The sequence below is a fragment of the Bufo bufo genome, chromosome 8 (assembly GCF_905171765.1).
Source record: "Bufo bufo chromosome 8, aBufBuf1.1, whole genome shotgun sequence".
Taxonomy (NCBI): Eukaryota; Metazoa; Chordata; class Amphibia; order Anura; family Bufonidae; genus Bufo; species Bufo bufo.
In genome coordinates this window covers 15,872,990-15,899,939 of record NC_053396.1, presented here as the reverse complement: position 1 = coordinate 15,899,939, position 26,950 = coordinate 15,872,990, and the positions used below count along the sequence as shown (strand labels likewise).

The window sequence follows — 26,950 nt, the reverse complement described above, 5'->3', positions numbered from 1 at the left end:
TCCTGCTCTGTGATTGATCAACAACCAAGGTGTACTTTATGTTTGGTCCGGTTCAGATCCGCTGGCTGAAAAATCTTCAATCCAACAGATATCTTCTCTTGGCAACTATGGTCCAACCTATTTTCCCATTGCTGCTACTACTACTACTCCTGTCCTCCCCTGGGCTCTGTGTGCCATGGAGGACATCAGAGGTACTTGTTCTGTGAGGTTTCTGCTGCACGTGTTTACATTCAGCTTAGTACAGAAAGCTTTTGGAATATGACCCTTGCCTTCAGATCATGTTGTGCTGTGAATGTTCGGCTGCATCAGAGCGGTTTTAGGTGTTAGAAAATCCTAGTTTATTGGCTCTATCAGCCTTGGTAAAATCATTAAAAATAATGAAATGTAAAAATATATTTAAATTTGAATTATATTTTAATTATTTACTTAAGATAAATTTCCGTAAAGCCTAAATGTAAAGACCCTGTTGGCTGGAGAGCATATACAGGGTGTAACCTCTTATGTGCATTCCCATTGATTATAATGCAAACTTTGTAATTCTTCATTTCCCCTGTGGTGGCGCTGCAGGAAACACTTGCTGACAGTTTCCACCTGATCTCTGGGGGTTCCAGCAGCAGGACATGCTATGAGTCTATGAGTTCACTAAATGTTTTTGTGCCTTTTTGTCTAGTAGGCGTACCGACCTGTCCCTTTAATATGCTGACAGATCATGAAATATTGCCTTCATGCATCCATTCATTCAGATTTCTTTATGGTTCAAAAATCCCTGGTCTGATGGAGTCTGGAGACGTTTTTTTCAACCCCAAATGTCCAGCAATATTTTTTAATATTTTATTAAATGATGCAAATAAAATTAAATCATCCATACCACTAAATGACCCCTAATGCCTTAAAGTTAAGCTGCACTTTTTGTCCTCTCTTCAATCTTTTTAGATGTTTTTGAAAACCCTTCAGCCAGAAGATCTGATTTTGTATTTTGGCCAGGAACATGTTGCAGGTAACGTTATAAAAAGGACTAAATTTAATTTGTTTTATTACTTTATTTTGTAAGACATCTGGCTTTGAGTATAAATGTAATAAAATAGTGTGCAGCAAACATGTTGTCATCTCCAGTTGAAAAAGCACCTGTCAAAATAATATAGTTTTCTGCACCTGTGGTAAAAAAAAATTGAGATTTTTTTTTTTATGAAAGTTTTATATATTTATTGTTTTATTTGCTTTTTTCGGTTTTTTGTTTTTTTTTATCCAGCCTCTTCTGTGGATCTTGGAAACTTGACATGTACCTGTAAAGAACTCCCTAAGATGTCTACTCAATGTTCTGTCAGTGTTTGTACCCTACACACACCTCGGGAGAGATACGTCTTCACCTTTCCGGTTGGCGAAAAACGTCTTACTACAGAACGTTTTGTAAATGCCACCCTACACCATCTGCGTCAAAACTCATGTGGGTCAGTGGGAACTATGGTGCATCCAGAAGGAGTGAGATCTGTGATTACGTATTGTGAAGAAGAAATAGTGGGTTCAATCCTTACCATGTCCTACTCTATAAAGTATTCATGTAGATTAGTTCATGAGGGTCACCTGTTGTCTTCTCCTTTCAGAGTGGGTTTTTCATCATGGACAAGGACCAATTTTTCATCCAGCCTATAAAGAAGAAACATTTGCTACTGAGTCATGAGCAGGAACCATGGAACGCTCATATAGTCTCTAGAGTTGAGAAGGTGGCTGTGGAATACAAAGGTACAAGATTTAGACTAATGGGGATGATTTAGACTAATGGTCTCCAACTAGCTGCTGCAGAACAAAAACTCAAAGCATGCTTCAACTAGAGAGCCACAAGTTGGAGAATACTGCGTTAAACCATATGTGACTGAACCTAGAACATTACTTTGACCCTAAAACCTTACTTTCTGTCCCTTCTTTACTTCCACCTGTAGAGTCACTGAACGTTCCTCATATCCATAAGCTACAGAAGAGAGATGTTCTTGGGGTGAAACATTTGGAGCTTCTCATTGTCGTAGGTCACGATGTCTACCAGTTCCACCAGGAGGACACGGAAAGATATATACTTACCAACCTCAATATTGTACGTACAGTATGTGTATTTGATGTTTAAGAATTTTGTTGACTTGGTTGAAGCACCATTTGACTTAGTAGATTGAATTAGTACTCACAACGAGAAAGAAGCCTTTCAAGGAACCTGTGAGATCACATCATCTTTGAGATGTCTTCAGTCTGCAGAGAAGGCTTAAGTTACACTTCTCAAATCTCAATAAACAAATATAATCCATCATGTATTGAATGTTTCATAGTGGCTGCTAGTGAGAAAAATTACCCTAAACTTACCTAGACCAAAAGAAGCTTAGATGTTGGGTGTGCAGATGTAGCAGTCCCTGGTGTCTGTGGAGTCCAAAGTCATGTATTAACACTCTAGTATTATAAATGAGACGTTGTAGGTTGGGCCCTGTTACAGATTTAGCTTTGAGGCCCTGGAGCATCAAGTTACTGTATGGCATCTGTGCCCTAGCGATCCACATGACAACTTGTGAAGGTATTTCTTCTGAAGACACTACGTCTTCTACAGTTCAAGAGTGCTTCTTCCAAGTTATCGAGATACTTAGGCTTTGTATGTTGCTTCATAGGGGTCAGAATTACTGAGAGATGTCTCACTTGGAGCCACACTTCGTGTCCACCTGGTGAAAATGATCATTCTGACTGAGCCAGAGGTAATGAAGTCTTGTCTGGATTGTGAACACTATTTCCTGTGGCTATTATTTATCCATCAATCATTTATTCATGTTGGGTGGAATATTTAGTCTTTCAAGGGCTGCAGAATAATGTGCAGGTGGCTTTTGAGTACAATTCTTAGTTGTCTTCTGCAGGACCTACCTGGCCAAATCTGCCAAGGGTCAAGCTGAAAGCTACCTAGACACAAATCCCCATATATAGAATGGTAAAACCATTAGGATGTGTCACCATGTTTGTTCCAACTTTTCTTTCATCAGGCTGGCATCCAGATTAGCGCCAACCTTATGTCCTCCCTGATGAGTGTCTGTGAGTGGAGCAGAACCCTGAATCCTCTCGGTGACTCTGACCCACAACACGCAGATCTGGTCCTCTATATCACCAGGTATAAAAATATCTTTGGAAATCTTCTCATGATGGTACAAGGAAGAGCATGTAGTCCAAGGCCTACTATGTCCCTGTTCGATCAGGTTGCACTTCGGACTCTACCACCAAGCCATGCGGAGATCTTGCATTGGTCTTCAGAAATCTTCCCATGATTGATAAAGAAGAACCTGGTGTCCTAGTTCAGCTACGTCGTTGTTGGATCTGGTTCCAACCCTGGTTCCCTACTGTACTACCATCCCACTGCAGTCACTCTTGTTGTCCATGATTACAAGAAGATTTTACCATAAACCGCTCCACATCAGTCCATGGATTGTGTCTGGTATTGCAACTTGGCTCCACTTGAGCAAATAAGGCTGACCAGCAATAGCACATGTAACCTGTGGTGCTGAGTATGAAAGAAAGCAGGAAGGTTTTTATACTCATTGATAATCCCTTTAAGGCTAAGATGACTGTATTGGGATAGTGAATACAGTAGAATCAGGGCAACCAGTGGTTGTGCTGGATTTTTTCAAGTCCATGGGTTGTGTCTTGAATTGCAATTGAGCTCAATTGAAGTAAATAGATGGGTTGTTATACGAGGCGGTTTTTCCTAATTCTGTACAGCCCCTTTAAAATCAGTTAATTGACCCAGATGCAGAAGTAGGCATATGATGTGTGAATGACTCTTACTGTGTAGATTGCAGAGAAGATTAGTAACCCTTTGAACACGTATTTGGAAAGAAACGCTCCCCACACATTTGACGAATATAGATTCTCTTTTTGAAGGTTTGACCTTGAGTTACCTGATGGAAACAAGCAAGTACGTGGTGTCACCCAGTTAGGCAGCGCCTGCTCCTCCTCCTGGAGTTGTGTCATTACCGAAGACACAGGGTTTGATTTGGGGATCACCATAGCGCACGAAATTGGACACAGGTAAAAAATGTTACGAGCAGGAGGCAGATCAGTACATGGGAATGACAAGTCGAATGGGGTCCGTGGGGTTTCTGTCCGTGCATCCGCATCGCAAAAAAGTAGTGCATGCGCTACTTTTTTGCAGTGCGGATGGACCACAGACCCATTCAGCTTGCAGAATCCGCACGGACGTTGCCCGTGCATTGGGGACCTCAAATTGCAGTCCCCAATGCACGGAACGGCCGTGTGCATGAGCCCTAAATGTGATTATAAATTTAGTAGTCTTAGGTCTTCTTGATATTTTTTTATCCTTTTGCCCCGTAGCTTTGGAATAAATCATGACGGCACAGGGAACAGCTGCAGTGGCAGCGGGAAAATCATGTCGGCTGAGGGAAGTCACAACAGTGTCCATCTCACATGGTCGGATTGTAGTCGAGAGCAGTTCCTTCAGTTTCTCAGGTACCTAGCACTCGACCCTCTTGGCCCAACTCATATTATCCTGATTTGTTATAAGTGGCTTCACCTAGCTCTGCTACATCTCAGTTTGATTCATTCCCTCTTGAAAATCTCTGTCTTCATTTCCTTGCAGCAGTGACCAAGCAAACTGTATTGATGACCTCCCAGCATTAGAAAGCAGTATCCCCGGCTGGAAGCCTGGTCTGTATTACGGAGCAGACGAACAATGTAAAATCGCATTCGGTAGCTCAGCCCTGGCCTGCACGTTTTCTCATAATGATCTGGTAGGGAGAGTTTTTACTTTTACTTTTGTAATTGGTTGTTTTCATTGTTCCGGTGCATCTAAAATTAAAAAATGTAAAAAAACTTTTCAAACAGTCTTGATTAAAAATCTCTCACCGTTTTGTGTAGACTATGCTGGTCTATGAGTCTCCGTGGTTACAGACTACAAACCTTGTGTAGTCAGATCCTGCAGTCAAATGTTGCTCCACTCCATATGCCTCCTTTTGTTTTTTTTATATGGCTCAATGTTAATTTTTACTTTATATTATATTTACCTATTAGTTTTCAGAGTGCAGAAATGTCTTGTTCGGTGTTCTCGTTAGTAATGTCACTGTTTCTTGTAGGACATGTGCAGCGTCCTCTCCTGTCACATCAGTCAACAAGACCGGACCAGCTGCAATCGTCTTCTTGTCCCATTGCTGGATGGCACAGAATGTGGAGAGAACAAGGTAAAATTTAGTAATTTGACCGACGGAGCTTTACTCATTAAGCCCTATACCAACCAGACTGCGGCCGTCAGGGCACAGTAGCCAACTGTCCCAAATTTGACAGCCTGTATTGTAAGGGTATTTTTTAAGTACTCATTGGTTCTGTCCCTTTAATTCTGTTCCCATTTATTATTACCATTCTGTGTAATGACTTGCCTTACACAGTAGTACCCATTCCCCATTGTGCTGATAAGACCACATTCCTGAGTGATCTCGGAGACATGCTTGCTGCACACTGGAGGGGGGGCTAACAGGTTTAAACTCTGTGACATACATACATTTGAGGCACTCCATTGAAGACTTCATTCTAGGTAGGATGTAAGTATTGATTTGCCCTATCTATTGTACACCCTGGGGTTCCATCCATGTGCTACGACGTGGCGACCGAAGTCCCACCCCATATTGCATGGCCAGTGATGATTATTTACTTTTTACTATTCTTTATGTGATTTCTCTGTTTTATCTTATATTTAACAAACTTAGTAAATATATTTATTCACTTAGCCTGCGTAAGCTTATTCATTCTCAAATCCATTGAATTCACTATATGTTGCACAGTCACAAGATGAAAATGTGAGGGGCTAACTTAAGCAATGCCCATAAGTAAGTGTTCCTGGGTCAGGGTCGGGGCTTTCCAAAGGGAGGCTTCAATGCCCTGATTTTACCAACTAAACATTGGTAAGTATGTCCGGCCATGGAAGGAGTTGTATTTTTACAAAAGGTGGGGAGACCCAGGTTGGAGACCACTGGTCTATAGGGTGAACAGAAGTGTGGAACTAGTACGTACAAGGAGTGGTTCTTGCATCCAGTGACTCCTTTATGTTCTTTCCTCAGTGGTGTCATAAGGGTCGCTGTACTTCTCTTGAGGAACTGAATCCAGTTTCAGTGGTCCATGGAGTCTGGTCTAGCTGGGGCGGATTTACTTCCTGTTCACGAAGTTGTGGAGGGGGAGTAATCTTTAGGAAACGTCGGTGCAACAACCCAAGGTAATACACTAGTTAAAGGGGATGATCACCTTGGAAAAAATACTTTCTCTTGTCTATGCCGAGTCATTTTTTATAGACATATGAGAAGATGATACTAGAAGATGAAGGTAATGTGTTGCTCTATAGCACATGCAATGCTGGTGGTGATAGATTTCCATCACCAATCTTCTGTAGATCGATTCTGGGGGGATATTCATGTGGAGAACTGGTGTATGTCTCACATCAGACACCCACCAATGTCATCTGGTGACTATTTGCAGGACTTTGCTTGGACCTGGTCTTTTCCAGGACTACAATAATGACGGCCTATCCTTAAGATAGGCCATCAATATTAGATTCATAAGGGGGCGACTTCTGGCTTACTGAAGGAGAACGGCGCTGTACTTTTGCTAGTGGCAGTGCCTGGTATTGTGTCTCGGTTCCATTCACTTGAATAGGACTGAGCTGCAATACCAGACGCAGCCACTAGCAGAAATATAGAGCTGCGCCTGGCGAAAGGAATGCGTCACTCGAGTTTGGGTAGCATGGGGTGGAGGTGCTGGGAGACAATCTGATAATGTAATTTTGGGCAGAGATATGGTACTATATGGTTCATTCCTATTCTGCTCTCCTTCCCACAGACCTGCATTTGGTGGTCGCAACTGTGAAGGACCGGGTCTTCAGGCTGAAATGTGTAATACCCAGGTAGGTCACCGAATGTCTAATTGATTTACTGTATTTTATACCCCATATACTGTATTGAAGAGGTTTGCAGCCTGTGGCCCTTATACTGTCAGGTCATGCTGGGCGACCTCCGGTTGGAGACCATTGCTGTATCAAAAGATTGCATGTTTTTTTTCAGGACTGTGACACAACCCAACTGGAGTTCATGACACGGCAATGTTCAGCCACCAATGATAAACCGCTTTTCCTCTCTCAAGGTCAGGCCTCCTACTACCGCTGGACATCGGTGGCTGGGTTTGCACACGGTGAGGGAAATGTCTTCTAAGCTCTTCATTTTAGCACATGAGAAACTGTAATGGTCTCTACCATGTCCAGCAGTAACAGTCCTTATCTCACAAGACTGATGATGTCATCATGGAAAATGCTGCACACATTATAATGGTTTATACATTTTCAGAGCACAATTGGTGCACAACTGGAAATAACTGATCTCCAGGTCAACAAAACATTGCTATGTAATCCTCAGTCCTAATGGACCACATCTTCAAATGTTTACAACTCTAGTCCCCCTAGGACACAGCCCACCTGCTACACTGGTGCGTTGTAGCATAGCCCTATTGCTGGATAGCCACACAAGCCAGGTTTAAAGCCCATCGCCCTGTACCTTACGCCTCACCTTTTGTACCAATGACCAAGTCTATAGACACCTCTGATATGGAAATATGTGGTTAGTGGTTATCCTGAATAAAAATAAAAGTTCCACTATGTCTTAGACTGCAAAATTCATTCTTCCATTCATTTTCAGACTACCTTATATGCATTTTGCAGCCTGCTGTTAGTTGCAGACTTCTCATGTAGCATGTCCCTCCCAATAATTCATGTTAGTTGTGACATGTGTGTGTCCAGGACGCTGCTGCCTTCACCAGCTCTCTCTTGGACTGATTTCCCTATGAAAGATCTCCCAAGTACTGACAATCACTGATGTTGAAGAATATGTCATTTTCCTCCCCCTGTAGAGTTTGCTCAAGTACTCTGCTTTCTCTAGACACTTCTGTGATTCTCCTCCTGTGTTTTCCAACAACCTGTGTGAGCTGCCCTCCTTGGATGCTTTTCCTTCTCTTCACTCTCTGATGTGTTGTGTGCAACCTCCTCCCACTCTTTGCTGCTTTCTACAACACTGAGAGAAGAGAAGGGGAGAACAGAGAGAGCGCAGAGACAGACAGTTTTACATCTGGTTCATCAGGGCAGCCATCTATGTGAAGGACTTCACAGCAGCAAAATGGTGATAGGAACTATTTAGAAAGTTGCTTTAGCATATAGGAAGCAAATGAACAAAAAGAAAAAGGGCAAAGGAGCCCATAGCATTTAAGGCTGCGTTCACACGGGCGAGATTTCCGCGCGGGTGCAATGCGGTAGGTGAACGCATTGCACCCGCACTGAATCCGGACCCATTAATTTCTATGGGGCTGTTCAGATGAGCGATGATTTTCACGCATCACTTGTGCGTTGTGTGAAAATCGCAGCATGCTCTATATTCTGCGTTTTTCACGCAACGCAGGCCCCATAGAAGTGAATGGGGTTGCGTGAAAATCGCAAGCATCCGCAAGCAAGTGCGGATGCGGTGCGATTTTCACGCATGGTTGCTAGGTGACAGTCTATTCACTGTATTATTTTTCCTTATAACATGGTTATAAGGGAAAATAATAGCATTCTGAATACAGAATGCATAGTAGGTGATCAATTGAGGGTTAAAAAAAAATAAAAAAATTAACTCACCTTCTCCTCTTGATCGCGTAGCTCCCAGTCTCTTGGTGACGTCAGATCACATGGTCCATCACCGTGGTGATGTACCATGTGATTGGAGCATGTGATCTGACGTCACCAAAGGTCCTTTAGCCCACAACTCATCATTAAAGAAGTAAAGAAGAGACGGGAACTTCGCGAACAAGAGGAGAAGGTGAGTTAATTTTTTTATTTTTTTTTAACCCTCAATTGATCACCTACTATGCATTCTGTATTCAGAATGCTATTATTTTCCCTTATAACCATGTTATAAGGGAAAATAATACAATCTACACTACAACTAACCCAAACCTGAACTTCTGTGAAGAAGTTCGGGTCTGGGTACCACAGTCGGTTTTTTATCACGCGCGTGCAGAACACATTGCACCCGCGCGATAAAAACTGAACATCGGAACGCAATCGCAGTCAAAACTGACTGCAATTGCATTCCTACTCGCGCGGGTTTGCCGCAACACACCGGGACGCATCCGGACACGCTCGTGTGAACCCAGCCTTAACGGTTTGCATACAAACAATTTAAATGTTGGACAAAAGTACTGATTTTCGTGGCCGAAGAAGCTATGCTAAAGGCTATGTTCACCTTTAGGGTCAATAATTTTTTTATTATTGCATTGTACCCATTTTGAGCTAAAATAATTTTTTTTACTTGGTCTTTATTACAAATATGGAGCCCTTTTTTCTGTACAGGGCTGAGAAGCTCTAGTAGCAGGATCTGAATTTTCTCTCTGCTCTGTCAGCCAGCTCACCTGACGGCTCCTTAACTCCTCATAGGCACTCATTATAGCTCAGTTATGTTACTGATAAGAATGTGGCTTAAATAAGTGTTTATGACCTCTTAGTAAATTAGAGATAAGGGTTATTAGATGACTGCACAAAGTGAAAGTAAAAAGTACCAGTCACACAGCTGGACAAACAGTTAACCCTTTGTGACAGAACAGCTCAATATTTTTAATAAAGTCCAATTGGAAAAATAATTTTAGCCCAAAATGAATAAAATGCAATCATAACAAGAAAACTGCCTCTGAAGCTGTACATAGCCTTTAGGTGTACAAGGACTAAAACAGTTTGACTGAATGTTCATCATGGATGCAGCTCTCAGCACACCTTGGTATCAGACCCTGCTTGTACTGTTCCTCAGGAGACACATTGTGCCAACACATGTGCCGTGCTCAGGGGCAGAACTTCATGGTGAAACGAGGAGACGCTTTTACGGATGGTACTCGGTGTGAGCCAAGCGCTGAGACAGATGCTGCTTTCAAGCTGTGCATAGAGGGAAGATGTAAGGTGAGAACCAGAAGAATAAATCACATATTGCGGGATAAAGTATGCTGGGCACATGTCATGCAGTATTGATGCATTGGTAGCTCAAATTGCATGGGACTGGAGAGCATAGATGACAAATTGTGATCAACCCATAGGCTAATTCAGCGCAACAATGGTGTCGATAGTGGAGCAACTTTCATGGCCCTGTGACATGGTAGTCAGGAACGTCTAAATCAATGATAAGTGGGGTCCCTGCAAAAAGGCTCTCAGTACAATCCTTGCTTACAAACTGGACATTGAAAAATTGTATTCGTGCACAATACGACCTTTAGAAGCAAAATCAGGGCTCGATTGAGTAATAAGGTAGTCTGCACCATGTAATGTTACTATAGGAGTACGTAGGTGGGAAGCGATTCTTATGAAATTACCCTGTGTGTAATGCAGGTGTCTTGCTCAGGTCTTTGGCTGTGACGGAGTCATGGATTCTGGGATGGTGGTGGACCACTGCAGGGTATGTGGTGGAGACAACAGCACCTGCAGACGAGTCAGCGGAGCCTTCACCGAAGGGACAGCTGGTGGTGAGTGATCAGAAACTCATAATAAGACGCAGCGTCTTTTATTTATTACAATGCTTTCATGGTGGTGTGTATAGGTTCTAGTGCATGGTTGTGTAGATGAAGGGGACACCCTCTTCCATTTTCTGGTTCATACCGCCAACTCTCTCCACCATATTGAACACCAGTTGTAGTTGCCGGAATACTAATTACTGGACAAAGGGATGACCCTTTGCAGGTCACCAGTAATAGATCTGGGCATACCTTGATCAGACCCCTCTGGGTTACCTCTGTGGACCTAAACCCTTGGAAGACTTTTGGATATGTTCTAAATGTCACATCTTTATAGAAAGATATATAGAATTTTCGGATGTTATACTTTACAATTTGTTGTGTTGCAGTGTATGTCACTTTTCTAACACTTCCTGAGGGTTCCATGACGATCGAAGTGACCAACCGGAAGCCTCTTTTCACACATTTGGGTAAGCAAAGAAGTCCTACAAACCCTTAGCCTCTAGTCTTCGATGCACTAAACAGGTCACAATATTTGGGCACTTTAGTTGGTCTATGCAGTCTGTATCTGTGGGCCAACCAAGCAATGGAGTAAGAGTAAGGACATGTTAGTGTTGGAGTTTAAAACAAGGGCTTGTGATACTTAGTGTCCTGTCAACTATTCCAAAGGCGTACAAGGTCCTACAAAGGATATTCCTAGCTTTAGGCAGTCAGCATCATATCTATACTAAACACAGTCCATCAGGCAGACTACAGTAGTCCATGCTCCACAGCTTGAGGTGGGGTCGTGAAGCATGCAATCATTTTATTAGGGATTCCGCCATATATGAACCCATAACATACCTGAAAACTGATTTTGCAAATGCAGAAATTGTACGTTTCAGCTACTTTTTGATTTTTGCACAGCTGTTAAGAAAAATGGCGAATACATTGCAAATGGAAAGAAAAGTATCTCTTCCAATGTCACCCATCCCTCAGTCTTGGAAGATGATCGGATAGAGTATAGACTGTTCCTAACACCCGAGAAGCTTCCTCATCAGGAAAGACTCAGCGTTGACGGCCCAACCACATCTGAGATAGAACTACAGGTGAGATTCGTTATGACCTGAGATCAAATGGACGCACAATAACAATAACTATTGAGATGGGCATAAGTTTGGTTTATGGTTATAGGTTTTCAGAAAATATGGTCCAGAATACGGAGAGATCACCAATCCAGACATTGCTTACAGTTACAATGTTCCTAAGGAGGACCATTCTTATGCATGGATATCGGTGCAGGGACCGTGCTCAGCCACTTGTGGAGGAGGTATGAATAATATGATATATCTGCATTTTTCAGTCGCAGTTCAGACCAGAGACATTAAGGAGAATGTCCTCTTCCCTCCAGGTGTCCAGATGGTGTTTCATGAATGCTTTGACCATATGCTCCAAGAGATGGTTGAAGCCAAGTTATGTAATGATTCTGATTTTATCAGACCCACCAAGGAGCCCTGTGGAAATGATCCTTGCCCCCCAAGGTACGTAGTTTAACTGTAGTTTGGAGAGTTTTGAAGATTTTGTTGGGTAGGGATTAGTCACGTTGACTTTTTCTTCATCTCTAGGTGGGATGTGAAGGCGTCTTCTCCATGTACAGTGTCCTGTGGTGGTGGAGTCATGCTCAGGACAGTGCACTGTGTCCAAAAGCAGCAGGATATGGAGACCATTGTAGCTGACCTCTACTGTGCCCACACACCGAGACTTAACACCTTCACTACCTGTCACCCAGAGGCCTGTCCTGCAAGGTACACCCTAAAATAAAAAGGGATTGCGAGAGGACTGGTTTTATGCGGCCGCTTCCTGATACTATAGTTTATATATTACATGATTTCCTTGTCTACAGAAACCAGAGTACAGGGTGAGTGAAAAGTCTCAGCAGACCCTTTATTTCAGAAGCAAAAGGGAAAATTAAATAACTGAATAATCCATGGATGAGGGGGCCTATCTTTTAGGCTATGTCCGGAACATGGTCGCCATCTTGAAGGCCACCATATTGGACAAGGGCACATTTTTCCAATGGGAAGGGGGTCATGTAGCATATCAAAGAAGACCAGAATTGTTGGTTCAATCAGATTTGCATTATCTCTTGTGGTTCAAAAGTTTACAACACAGAAAGTTCAAAACGTCAAAGTTCGTGTTCAGCACCAGGGACGACACATTGAACACGTCAAAAAGCTGTTCATCACAGGGAACATTCCGGGTAGTTGATAACCACAAGAGATATTGCAAATCTGATTGCACCAATCGATTTCTGAGAAAATTCGGGTATTTTTTGATATGCTACATGACCCCCTTCCCATTGAATTTTTTTTTGCCCTTGATTAAATATGGTGGCTTTCAAGATGGCGGCCATGTTCCAGACATAGCCTTAAAAACGAAGCCCCCTCACCCATTACTTGCTGGGGTATTCAGATATTTCATTTTCCCTTTTGATTCTGAAATAAAAGGGTGTCCTGAGACTTTTGACTCACTCTGTATACATACTCTATTACTTCTTCCAAATCCCCTCCTCCTGCAATGGTCGGAGCAAATAGTATGATATCTGTAGACAGCAACAAAAATATGGTGAAGACAAGGTGGTTGAGCTGCTTAGATAGTGAAGGATCTGATTTTGCCTCTTTGGTAAACTTGCCCTCCTGCTGCATTCTATCCTAAGTGCTATTAATTTAAAAAAAATGGCTGCAGATGGTGATGGGGGCGGGGGGTGTTGGAGGAGGCCATCTATTATCCTCTTAATTTAAAAGTGTTGTCCCACCATTAAATATTAAATTAATCTAATAGATTACAAAAATTGAGAATATTTGCCACTCGCATACTGTTCAAAAACTGCCCAGTGAAGGGCTATGTCATTTATATGCATAGTATGGCGCCACCTGGTGTTCAAGGTGTATAGCAATGTGCAGGTCCAACTAATGGGTGGACACACATGCTCAGTCATTCTCCCCACAAAACAGCTTTCTGCCTGCTTGTCGGCCTCTGCAGAAGGATGCCAGTATAGCTACAGGAAGACAAAGGAGGAACTGTACTGTCAGTTGCCAGAGGGGGAAGAAGACTGATTGTGTCTGCACATATTACAAATTAGCAGCAGCACCAAGGGGGCACATGGGAGTGAAACATAATGTAAAAGGTCATTTTTATGCTAGAAATATTGCAAATTTCTTTAAAACAGCTGCTTACAGAATTTCATGATTTTTGGTATGAAATGGATTCATCGGATAACAGCTTTAGGTACGTCTTGATGTATACAGGTGTAGAGCCAGGGGCATGGTGAGGATGGAGCACACTGAGTGTGGTGAACCATGTGGTGACTTTAGGGCTGGGGAATATCAGTCAAACCACTCATTATGATAGCCCCCGGGGTGGCTGACCTTCTCATTTCACACTAACATCTCCCTATAGCTTCCGTGTGCAAGCAAGTGGACTCACCTTGGCCGCCTAGATAACCTCTGAGGTTGACGTTGGGTCCAGACACTATACCACGCCCAAATTACTTTTGTCAGGATGAGGGGGGTCTCCTTTTAAGCATGAGAGTCCCAGGAGGGTCACGTCATCATAAACCTATGTGCCTATGCTGGCGAGCCAGGGCGCCTTCTCTCTACCAACATGGCGTCTGTCCTTTACCTCCCCACTATCCCAGCTGCTGACTGCTCTGTGTTTGTCACGACCTCCGCCATGTTCCTTAAGAATAACCCAGATGATACATTTTTCACTGAAAAAACACAGGAACAATTCCAACATGGAAGGAGGGCTCCTTCGCACTCTTATACCGCTGCTAGATACCGTATATGCAGAATTCAGTTCTTCCTTTGGGATATGAAACCTTTTCTGCTTGCAGGTGGGAAGTGTCAGAGCCGGGCCCTTGCTCAGCGGTCTGTGGATCAGGCCTGGCGAAGCGTAACGTTTCTTGCGTGCAGTCACAGTCTGGCCAGGAAGCCATAGTCGATGACTCTAACTGCTTAGAGCAAGAGCAGCCAACAGCCCTGGTCCAGTGTGTGGTCAGCGTGTGTCCTGTCGGCTGGGATAGAGTGAGTATCACCTTTGGCTGAAGCTCAAGAGGGAAATGCTTTTTTAATGACGAGTAGATTTTGGATGTTGGTCGTTTTCTTGCCATAGATTATAAATAACGAGATCCATCTCAACGGCACCTCATGCAACAGGACAGATGTCTACGTGTGGAGTCCTGTCCAGAGTGAATGCTCTGTCACTTGTGGTACAGGTCAGTAATTATTTCTTGAATGCTTTGACACCACCTTTGGATATCCTTGGATGTCCACATACTTGCGGATCAGCCTTAAATACTAGGAACTACCTGTCTAAAGGTGACAAGATCTGCTTGGGGTGACAAGGTCTTCAGGACTATCCCGTAGCTATAGGGAGTACATCTGAGGACTGAGACTTCTACATTTTTACTTATGGTCTCTTTTGCAATCTTATGTCCTAATATAATTATAACATTATCACCTTCTTAGGTATTTCAGAGCTCCGCTATCTTTGTGTTGACTTTTATGCCAAAGAGGAGACCTTGGAGGAGAACTGTAACCAAACGTTGAAGCCGGAGACACAGCACAAGCCATGTCGCCCTCAGAGCTGCCCTCCAGAGTAATGAAACCCTATGCATGATATCAAATTTGCTTCTTCTAACTATACTATATTATTTGGACATGATATGGAAATATTATGTACCACCTATAAGGCAGTATGGCAGTATTACTTAAAAGCTATGTACACCGTCTGGGCCATTTTCTCTATGATTGCATTCTACTCATTTTGGGCTAAAAATAATTTTTATTGGCCTTTATTGAAAATATTGAGCCGTTTTGTCACATAGGGTTAAAAGGATTTTCCTCAGGATAGGTCATCAGTATCTGATCGGTGGGGGTCCGACAACAGGACCCCCACTGATCAGCTGTTTGAGAAGGCACCAGCGCGTGGTCCTCTCCCATTTCTCTGTGGGTCCAGGTTCTCCCCTATTATAACAGGGCTTATGAGGACCACCAGCATACAGTCCCAGGTGTGAGGAGGTTTAATAATACTTGTTTATTACTATTTGTTGCTTTTATGCGTTACTTCAGCAATAATCATTTTTAGAACTTACATGTGGTTTATTATTCTTAATCATTTTGTTTTTTCCACTGTAGATGGGAAGTAAATGAGTTGTCCCCATGTCCCGTGACTTGTGGAGGAGGAATAATCCCGCTGTCTGTGGCTTGTGTGAGGAAGGACAAGGGCATCGCCCATCGATTACCTCACTCCAAGTGCAGCCAAAGCCCCCGTCCAAACCCCACCAAAAAGTGTGCCATGGAGCCCTGCCCTGTCCGGTAATAATGCTCAGGAGACAAGCTCTCCACAATGATTATTCAGACTGACTGCCCTTTACGGTCAGGGTAGGGGGTCCCACAGGAATAATTAAATTGGATCACCCTTCTGGTGCAGAATGACTCCACGAGACCCCCCTGATAACCCCAGATGGCCAGACTGATGGTGGTTTGCCCATCCATTTCCTTACCATGATCTTGAGGTTGTTCCACTTCCTTTGCCCGTAGACAGGGACTCCCAGCACAGGTTCTCACCTCTTAAAATTAGGGACGAGGCCAACCCTACAGTACTGTATCACTATAACCAATAAATCCCATTCAGTGGGAGGACGAAAAGGGGTAGGACAGCTGATAAGGGAGAGACATACATTCTGGGACACCAGCCCCGAATCAGCTGACAATGGTGGCTGACAGGACCCTACTTCATCTTCTAATAACTTCGGGCAGGGAGACGTCTAGGCCATAAATGTCTGTGTCTTCAAGGTAAAGCCTGCATACGCAATCAGGTTTTGACATTCGGTTGAGTCCATGCTTTAATGCGATATTAGACATTTATGGCACATCCACAGGATGTCTAAGAGATGCTGGTTCCACCTCTGGAACCCATAGCTATCTCTAGAAAGGGAGTCCCCTGAGCCATGTCATGGCGGCCGCTAGTCATCAGGAAGATAATTAGTGATGAGTCAAGGTGCCAGCTGAGCATGCTTGCTGAACTAACTCCCATAGAAGAGGATGGAGAGAGCCATGCACATATGCGGCAACCTCTCCGTCCATTCCTTCGGATGCAGCAGCCACCTTGCCAGCAGGAACAGGAGAGAGGTGTGGGTCTCAGAGGAGGGACCTGCATCTTTCGTACATTTATGGCATCTTGCAGATTTGCTATAAAAGTCTATGGTGGGAATACCCCCTTTTAATGGTATAATATGAAAAAACTGTTACCTCAAATCTTTTCCAATGTTGTGCTGCCATTTCGTCCCCCAGGTGGCGCTATAAGGCAGGATCTTGCAGTGTAAGTTGTGGAGGGGGTGTCTTGCAGAGAGTCCTGTACTGCACCAGAGCCGCCCAGGAAGGAGAAGCTGAAGAAACAATAGTTGCAGATAATGAATGTCAGCATTTACCTCATCCTCAAGAGCAGGAACCCTGCAACCGACAACCGTGCCCCCCGAGGTACACGTTGTGCAACTGCTATTTCATAATGAACTTCTATTATCAGCATTGGTTTCTTTGTGAATAGGGGGGATCAGGTCCCTGCTGTTGACCTGCAAAATTTAAAGGGGTCTTTACATCTCATAAAGTGATGGCATATAGCTAGAATATGCCATCGCTTTATAGTTGGTGGGGGTCTGACCTCTGAGACCCCCATAGGGTCACTTTGTCACCTTTTATCTTTTCTCTGCACATCGGTGCCCCCCGACCACCTGGCAGTGCAGCTTCCCCTTCCTTTTTAGGATTGGTATTTAGTCCCAAATGTTGGACCCCCAGTCATCCTTAAGTGATGCCATATCCTAGGGATATGCTATCACTCCATGAGATGGATGCAAGGCAAGATTTACAACAGTCAGTAAATTCACTGTGGCCTTAACTTTTAGTAGGCATCTGTCAGCAGTTTTGTACCTATGACACCGGCTGACCTGTTACATGTGCACTTGGCAGCTGAAGACGTCAGTGTTGGTCCCATGTTCATATGTGCCCGCATTGTTGAGAAAAATGATTGTTTTTATATATGCAAATGAGCCTCTAGGAGCAACAGGGGCGTCACCATTACACCTAGACGCTCTGCTCTCTCTCCATCTGCCGTACCCTTTGCACTTTGATAGGTCCAGGCATGATGACATTTACACTGCCTGGCCCTGTCAATCAAAGTTCAGCGGACACAGCAGTTGCAGAGAGAGCGGAGCCTCAAGGTGTAATGGTAACGCCCCTGTTGCTCCTAGAGGCTCATTTGCATATATGAAAACTCAATTTTTCTCAGCAATGCGGGCACATATATAAACATGGGACCAACACAGATGTCTTCAGCTTCCAAGCGCACATGCAACAGTTCAGCCAGTGTCATAGATACAAAACTGCTGACAGATGCCCTTTAAGCTGGCCATATGGGCACACATTATAATTCCAAAACAAGGTTTCAGTCAGGTTTCATGAGGTCTTGTACATATAGCAGCACTGTAAGCCTTGGTCTGTGCTCCTCGTGGTTGGCCAGTGAAGGCCAGGTGACCCAAAAAACAATAAGCCTTGGGGTTGCCAGTTCAAAATAAGAAAGGTAATAATGGCCCATGAGTCTAGAGATTTCGGGGGTCTCCATGTAGTCTACAGGTAGACATCTTGATTGGAATATTTGTCATCTTCTCGTTGACTGCAAGGTGGCGAGTATTAGAAGTCAGTCCATGTTCTGCAGCTTGTGGGTATGGAATATCCAAGCAGAAGGTGTCATGTATGGAGACGGCGGCTGGAGCCGAGAATGAAGTGGATGCAACATCTTGTCCATCTCAGGAGAGACCTCTGTCTGTCATCCCTTGCTTTATCGCTAGCTGTTTCTACACATGGGATGTAGGGGCCTGGACTCAGGTACGGAGCAACCATGAACCTTGGCACCATGCGATAAGAGGACTTGGTGCGATCCCGGTTATTGGGGCTGGGAATGCAATTTCAAGGTTTGGATTTGGGTTGTAAATTTGGGTTCAGTCCAGTGAGCCCATCAGGAATAATACAACTCTCTTTAATCAGTACATTCTCATTTTTAGTGCTCGGTTACATGCGGAAATGGCGTTCAGAGACGTCAGGAGTTTTGCATCAACTCCAAGAGCCATGAGCAAGTGAGCCCCACGTTCTGCCTCAACTCCCCAAAACCCATAACCCTGAGAGGATGCTCGGAGAATCCCTGCCGCTTGGACACACAGACATCACAACCAGACGTGACAACCACCCCACCACTGACATCTGCTGCCCCTAACCAGGGACCTCATTTTAAAGCGGTGCCAATGTCTGAAAGACCAGGAGACCTTCCAAAGCACATGGATGGAGACGGTGGAAATGGTAACTGTGGTTTCAGTACTGCTGTATCAGTATGGTTCTGACCTATTTTCGTACGACCATTCCTTTGTGTTGTTTTTGTCTGTCTCTGCACCTTAGTAGCATAGGGACAGTCGACCAGTTGCGGTCTTGCTACCTAGGGCTTGAACTGCAAGTAGATCGGAAAAGTGGCCTGGGTTCCAGATCAGGGCTCACTGTCCGTGTCTGTTCCTATCTACAAGAGAGCAGCTCTTTCCATTGATATAGTTAAATAGTGGTGTGCATTAATCAGCCTATAGAATTTACTAAAGGGGCTACCAGTACAGTAAGACATATATATGGTGATGTCATAGTAATTAAAGGGACACTCACTTTTCACAAAACCTCTGATATGTCATAGACATAGACCAAAAGTTTCGATTGGTTAGGGTCTGAACGCTGAGACACCCATCAATCCCCTCCCGAGGGGAGAAAGACATGCGGATATCGCGCGCTCTCTCCCTCCTTGCTACAGAGGATGGATAAATGAATAGACTGCTATGGAGCCGGCCTTGTGCAGCGAGGAGAGAGAGAGAGTGCATTATCCAGGTGCTTCTCTCCCCTCATTCTAGGGACCGTGGGGGCCGTGGCACTCAGACCCCCACCGATCTAAAGTTTTCATCTGTCTCTATGACATATCAAGGGTTTTGCAAACAGTCAGTGACCCTTTCACCTGTGTGTATGCAGTTTCTGTAGCGGAGATCTCGCCTCTCATCAGTCTCATTATCTCATGCAGGTGTCTGCGGCCGCCTCTTTACCAACTCATCCGGAGTCATAAATACGACTGGATTTCTTGAAAAGGACTGTATTTTCTCAATTGGACGGCCACTGGGAGAAGTGGTTGTTGTCAAAGTCCTATCCAGTTCCCTGAACTGCACCACCAGTAGGTTTCCTCAGTGAAAGTTACAAGAACTAGTTTCAGTGTCTTCACTAGTTTTTTATGTACCGCTCCGTAGCCAATGTGTTCAAGGGAATCTGTCAGCAGTTTTGACAATGCTAAACTGCTGACAGCACTAAGGTGCAATGGAGGTTAAATGCTCTCTGCATGGAGCGGCTTTACTCTGCTCTGAGTCACAGCTATAGCGGTCTCCTGGTTGGATGCTACAGCTGTCCCTTAAAGTAGAAGGGAGGGGCTAAGAAGTAGCTCAACACAGAGAAGCTCCGCCTTCAGTGCACCCAAGGATCAGAATCTGGCGGAACCAAAGTTCATATTCTCATTACACGATATGATAAAAGCTCTACAAAATGTATGTTTGTCCTGTCCTCCTCAGCCCCTACCTAGTGCTGTCAGCAGTTTTGCATGGTCAAAACTGCTGACAGACTCTCTTTAAAGTGTGTGCTAGGACCACTTAGCTGGTCACAGACAATTTTGTTCACTCCAATCCATAGTAATATTTTACCAGTTTGACACAATACTGTATATATCACATAATACTGTTCTCCTTTTGACCATAGAGGAGCTGGTGCTGTTTTACGGCAGAGCCATGTGGAGGAAGTCATGTAGCCGGCTTTCTTCGGTGACCGTGATTGCGAGATCGAACACCCTAACAGTGAGGCAGCGCCAAATTCATCCTGGTAATGGTATTGTACTGGCGTACTGGAGCAGATCAGCCACCGACAGCTACCACCAAGGTATTAGAGCGGCGATGGACAACCTACTGCACTAGGGACACCTCGACAGCCCGTACTTGTATGTTGGAGGCGCTTGGTCTAGGGTCGCATGGGGTGGTCAAGGTGGTAAAATCGTTCCAAAATCAGGGCTGCAGGAAAGTGGGAAACTACTGCATTATATCCGGCTATAAAGCATTGTATGTATTGCCATTTATAATATCAGCGTTTTCTGATAGGGCTCCAGGGCCCGTGCATGACTGTTACTTCTGCACCCAATACCATAAGGGACTCAGTCATAGCTATAGATGCATCTCCCTGTCATTCATTTCCGTGCCTCTTGCAGACTGTGACGTTCAATTATTTGAGATGCAAGGCGACATCCAGAATCCAGTGCAGCCAAAGTCAGGCTCCCCTGCTTGTCGTGTCTTTATTGATGTGCCCCCCATGTATACCATCGCTATCCACGCCCTGTATATGGATCTGAATCCAGGGCACAACGAGACGCACGCAAATTATATCCTGGTGAGTAGGCTCTCGTATGGCCCGGCGCAGAAAATCCAACACCTTTGGTAAGGACTCAGAACCTACATCTTAAAGGGGTTGTCTCACTTCAGCAAATAACATTTATTATGTAGAGGAAGTTAACCCCTTAATGACCAATGACGTACTGTGTACGCCATGATGTGGTGTTAGTTACCGCATCTGATCAAAGTGTCACCACAAGTACGCTTGCAGTGACACCGGCATCTAAACGGGTGCCCCGACAGCAGAGATCGGGTGCCCCCAATCAGCGTGGTCCCTGCCTTTGAATCGCTGCGATTTGTCAGTCAGATTTGACTGACTAATCGCAGCATTCAGCAGCGCAGCTCCGATCTCCTCAGTGAGTGTTGAGGAGATTGGGGCTGCTCTGCTGTGTTGATCCCCCCCCCCCAACATTCAGGATGGCCGAGCGGACCCCTCCCACCCCTCCTCCACAATCTTTAAGGATGGAAAAGCGGGACCCCCCATCCCCACAATGTTTCAAGATGGCCGAGCGGTAGTAGATTGTCAGCTGTAACATACAGCTGACAATCTACTGTAGAGGCCAACATCGGTGCTGGCACTGATGTCGGACGTTTATCCCCTTCCATGCCGCGGTCCGTAGGGACCGCTGTATGGAAAGGGTTAACAGGGAGGAAGCACCCTCCCTCCTCCATCGGGCGCTGCTGTGGCAGTGTCCCGATTGATCATAACAGAGGGGGGAGCTCCCTCCTTCCCATCGGGCCGCTGCTCTGCTGTACTGCAGTACACTATACAGTATTGTAGAGCCATCAGACCCACTGGATCTTCATAAACCAAGTGGATCTGAGTCAAAAAAGTGGAAAAATAAAAAATAATAAAAAATTAAAAAATGTAAAAAATATAAATCTAACATTTTCCCATATACGCACATTTATAATGGGATAAAAATGAAGAAAATAAAATACCCTAAAGATGTTTGGTATCGCCGCGTCCGTAACAACCAGCTCTATAAAAATATCACATGACCTACCCCCTCAGGTGAACACCGAAAAAAATAAAAACAATGCCAAAAAAGACCCAATCGATCAAAAGGGCGTATGCCCCCCAAAATAGTACCAATCAAACCGTCACCTCATCCCGCAAAAAATAAGTCCTTAACCTAAGACAATTGGTCAAAAAATAAAAAGGCTAAGGCTCTCAGACTATGGATACACAAAAATATTATTTTGGTTTCAAAAATGCTATTATTGTGTAAAACTTAAATAAATAAGAAAAAGTAGACATATTAGGTATTGCCACGTCCGTAATGAGCTGCTCTATAAAAAGTCACATGACCTAATCCCTCAGGTAAACGCTGTAAAAATAAATAAATAAAAACTGCGCAAAAACAACCATTTTTTTGGTCACCTTGCCCCATAAAGTGTAATAATGAATGATCAAAAAATCATATGTACCTAAATATGGTACCAATAAAAAACGTCAACTCTTCCTGCAAAAAAACGAGCCCCTGCACAAGCGTATGATCTAACCTTTCAGATGAATGTTGTTAAAAATAAAAAAACTGTGCCAAAACATAAATTTTTTGGTTACCTTGCCTCACAAAAAACTTAATATAGAACAATTAAAAATCATATGTACCCCAAAATAGTACCAATAAAACTGGCACCTTATCCCGTAGTTTCCAAAAAGTGGTCACTTTTTTGAGTTTCTACTCTAGGGGTGCATCAGGGGGGCTTCAAATGGGACATGGTGTCAAAAAACCAGTTCAGCTAAATCTGCCTTCCAAAAACCGTACGGCATTCCTTTCCTTCTGCGCCCTGCCGTGTGCCCATACAGCAGTTTACGACCACATATGGGGTGTTTCTGTAAACCGCAGAATCAGGGTAATAAATATTAAGTTTTGTTTGGCTGTTAACCCTTGCTTTGCTACTGGAAAAATTGGATTAAAATGTAAAATCTGTCAAAAAAGTGAAATTCTGAAATTTCATCTCCATTTTCCATTAATTCCTGTGGAACACCTAAAGGGTTAACAAAGTTTGTAAAATCTGTTTTGTATACCTTGAGGGTGTAGTTTCTAAAATGGGGTCATTTTTGGGTGGTTTCTATTATGTAAGCCTCACAAAGTGACTTCAGACCTGAACTGGTCCTTAAAAAGTGGGTTTTGGAAATTTTCCAAAAACTTTCAAGATTTGCTTTCAAACTTCTAAGCCTTGTAACGTCCCCAAAAAATAAAATGTCATTTTCAAAATGATCCAAACATGAAGAAGACATATGGGGAATGTAAAGTAATAACTATTATATGAGGTATCACTATCTATTATACGAGTTGAGAAATTGAAATTTGAAAATGTGGGAATTTTTCTACATTTTTGGTAAATTTGGGATTTTTTCACAAATAAAGGTGAAATATATTGACTTAAATTTATTACTATCATGAAGTACAATGTGTCACGAGAAAACAATCTCAGAATGGCTTGGATAAATAAAAGTGTTTAAAAGCTATTACCACATAAAGTGACACATGTCAGATTTGCAAAAAATGGCCTGGGCAGAAGAGCGAAAACTGGCCTGGTGTAGAAGGGGTTAACTTTCTCTACATGATAAATGACACTTGCAGAAGTGAGAAAACCCCTTTAATACAAGGCACTTACTAATGTATTGTGATTGTCCATATTGCTTCCTTTGCTGGCTGGATAAATTTTTTCCATCACATTATACGCGGCTTGTTTCCAGGGGTCTATGACCACCCTGCAATCCAGCAGTGGTGGTCGTACTGGCACACTACAGGAAACGGCGCCAGACTCTCTGGTGGCTGGGACTGTGGGAATGCACATAGGTCGGTGTTTTTTCCTATAGTGTACAAGCGCAACCACCACTGCTGGACTGCAGGTTGGTCATAACCATGGAAATGAGCATTGTATAATGAGATGGAAAAGGGAGGCAATATGGACAATCACAATACATTAGTAACGGCCTTGTATTAATTTTCTCCACATGATAAATGCCATTTGCTGAAGGTAGATGACCCCTTTAAAGCGGTTATCTCATGATTAATGTAAAAAAATTAAATCAGACATCATATAGTACATGACAACCTCTAACAAAGCTAAAACCAGCCCTGTACCTCACATGGGTTCAGAGATCTCCCCATTCATTGCTCCAATTGTTCTGCAAGATTTATATCAAGCTGGCAGCTCAAAAGAAGTGTCTCTCCTGCTGCAGCCCAGGGGGCGTGTGCATTCTGCTGCAGCCCAGGGGGCGTGTGCATTCTGCTGCAGCCCAGGGGGCCTGTGCATTCTGCTGCAGCTCAGGGGGCGTGTGCATTCTGCTGCAGCTCAAAATAAGTGTCTCTCCTGCTGCAGCTCAGGGGGCGTGTGCATTCTGCTGCAGCTCTCTCCCTATCACAGCTCAGGAGGTGTGTCCTTTCTGCTGCAGCTCTCTCCCTATCACAGCTCAGGAGGTGTGTCCTTTCGCTGCAGCTCTCTCCCTATCACAGCTCACGAGGCAGTTGAAAGATGAAACTGAGCATGTGCGGCCTTCTCAGTGAGCCAGACAGAAATACGAAAACTAACAGCAGGTGGCGCTGTACTGTACAGATACATTTCATTGAATAATTCACCGACTATGATACATCTTTAATTACATGCAATTACAAAAGTATTCAGATCCCAGTGCTGGTTTGAAAACTGTAGAATATTTTTTCATGGTACAGCCCCTTTAAGGAGAAAGGAAAGAGGCCTATGCAGAATGTAGTTTTGCGTCCTTTTTCCCCAACGTATATGTTAACAAAAACGTCATGTGGACTCAGCCTTAGACACGGGGGGGGGGGGGGGGGGGGGGAACTGATTGAAAAGAGATGTGAAAAAAAGCTGTTCATGTGAAATCCGAAAAAACAAGCTTGAATAGAGGGGTCATCTATTGTTACAATGCTGTTCTAACACCTCTCTCGAGGCAGTTTAATCACACCTAATAGCTTCAGTCATATAATTTGCAATCAACATCTTACCTCCATGAGGTCTTTGACCTTGTGTTGATTATGATAAACAGATTATGGTGACTGAAACATGAGTCCGACACCCGGCACCCCCGCCGATCAGCTGTATGAGGAGTGTGCACGTGCTGTCTCCCTTCTCTCTTCCTGCTCGCCGCTGCTTTGCCATAGTCATACAGCAGCAGAGCAGGAAGAGAGAAGGGAGACGGTATGCGCACACTGCGTGCGCCATCTCCTCATACAGCCTCATACAGCGACCGCCACCGATCTGATATTAATGACCTATACTGAGGATAGGCTAACAATATAGGAGAGCCCAGAGAACCCCTTTAAAGGAAGTCTATGAGCTCCGAAACACCCCCAAAACTAGAGTAAGCAGTGTATAGTGTAAGTAGTGAGGAGTCCGATTATGCCATTTTTATCTTCATACCTGTATTCCAATGCAATGCTCCCACAAACCAGCAGCAAAATACATGGAGAGGACTCCTGAGCTCATGCACATTATGGAGAGGACTCCTGAGCTCATGCACATTATGGAGAGGACTCCTGAGCTCATGCACATTATGGAGAGGACTCCTGAGCTCATGCACATTATGGAGAGGACTCCTGAGCTCATGCACATTATGGAGAGGACTCCTGAGCTCATGCACATTATGGAGAGGACTCCTGAGCTCATGCACATTATGGAGAGGACTCCTGAGCTCATGCACATTATGGAGAGGACTCCTGAGCTCATGCACATTATGGAGAGGACTCCTGAGCTCATGCACATTATGGAGAGGACTCCTGAGCTCATGCACATTATGGAGAGGACTCCTGAGCTCATGCACATTATGGAGAGGACTCCTGAGCTCATGCACATTATGGAGAGGACTCCTGAGCTCATGCACATTATGGAGAGGACTCCTGAGCTCATGCACATTATGGAGAGGACTCCTGAGCTCATGCACATTATGGAGAGGACTCCTGAGCTCATGCACATTATGGAGAGGACTCCTGAGCTCATGCACATTATGGAGAGGACTCAAATAGGAGTCCTCTCCATGCATTTTACTGCTGGTATGTCGGAGCACTGCATTGGAATACAGGTATGAAGATAAAAATGACATAATCGGACTCCTCACTACTTACACTATACACCACTCACTTTAATGCGGGCGGAATTTCGAAGCTGACATATTCCCTTTAATGCCGGAGGTTTCTTGAACAAGTGATTCTAATTCAGAAAGCCAGTCGGATGATTAACAAAAGTCTTCAAGCCTTCATTGTGACTTGCAAGCGAATGCGGTCACATTGCATTTGCTATACAGGACGCTGCGCATGCGCAGTGTCCTCTCCATTTTCTTCGGGGGCCCTGTTCAGGAGATAGGACTGGTTCCCAGAGGTGGGACCAGGTCCTATCGGACATTTATGGGATATCCTAGCAATATAATACCTCTACACATTTAGATGAGACTGTGCTGGTGGACATAATATGGCCCTGTATCACAGACTGTATGTTTAAAAAAATGTAACATATCTTGTTGTACTTTCCAGATTCGAGACATGAAGACGTTAAAATCCTCGGCCTTCCACGGGAATAATTTATTCTACTGGGAATCTCTTGGAAGCCAAGTGGAGATAGAGTTCAATGGAGACTTCTCACAAGAAAGAGTCAGCTTCCGGGCTCAGTACTGGGCAAGGGAGCGAGGAAGGCAGACGAAGACGCAGGCGGAGGAGGCGCGTAGATGATGACGTCACCTTAGCGCTTGGAAATTATGACGTCCATTGTGTAGCTGTCCTTTGCTTGGCCACAGAAAAGAGCTAAACTCTATGTCTTGGCTCCAAGTTCTATTGGCCACGGACACATGTAGCTTTTATATAATTTTATATAGTATTTTTTACATTCTGATAATCCGGCACATGTTTGTAA

At 44.0% G+C, this 26,950-nt stretch overlaps 1 protein-coding gene across 1 annotated transcript; it reads left to right on the top strand.

The window, feature by feature from the left end:
- On the top strand, window positions 1-26,950 carry ADAMTS13 (ADAM metallopeptidase with thrombospondin type 1 motif 13). The gene is made up of 32 exons (XM_040406208.1): window positions 1-191; window positions 934-997; window positions 1,250-1,515; window positions 1,602-1,740; window positions 1,938-2,086; window positions 2,643-2,726; window positions 3,006-3,130; window positions 3,898-4,044; window positions 4,348-4,482; window positions 4,613-4,763; window positions 5,106-5,210; window positions 6,084-6,235; window positions 6,856-6,919; window positions 7,077-7,203; window positions 9,840-9,985; window positions 10,422-10,542; window positions 10,920-11,000; window positions 11,437-11,618; window positions 11,704-11,839; window positions 11,921-12,050; window positions 12,135-12,314; window positions 14,405-14,594; window positions 14,683-14,785; window positions 15,039-15,168; window positions 15,708-15,887; window positions 16,866-17,051; window positions 18,248-18,452; window positions 18,629-18,920; window positions 19,672-19,818; window positions 20,391-20,567; window positions 20,890-21,068; window positions 26,575-26,950. Exons 1-32 carry the CDS (start codon window positions 39-41, stop codon window positions 26,767-26,769), a joined length of 4,821 nt encoding a protein of 1,606 aa, XP_040262142.1. The 5' UTR covers window positions 1-38; the 3' UTR covers window positions 26,770-26,950.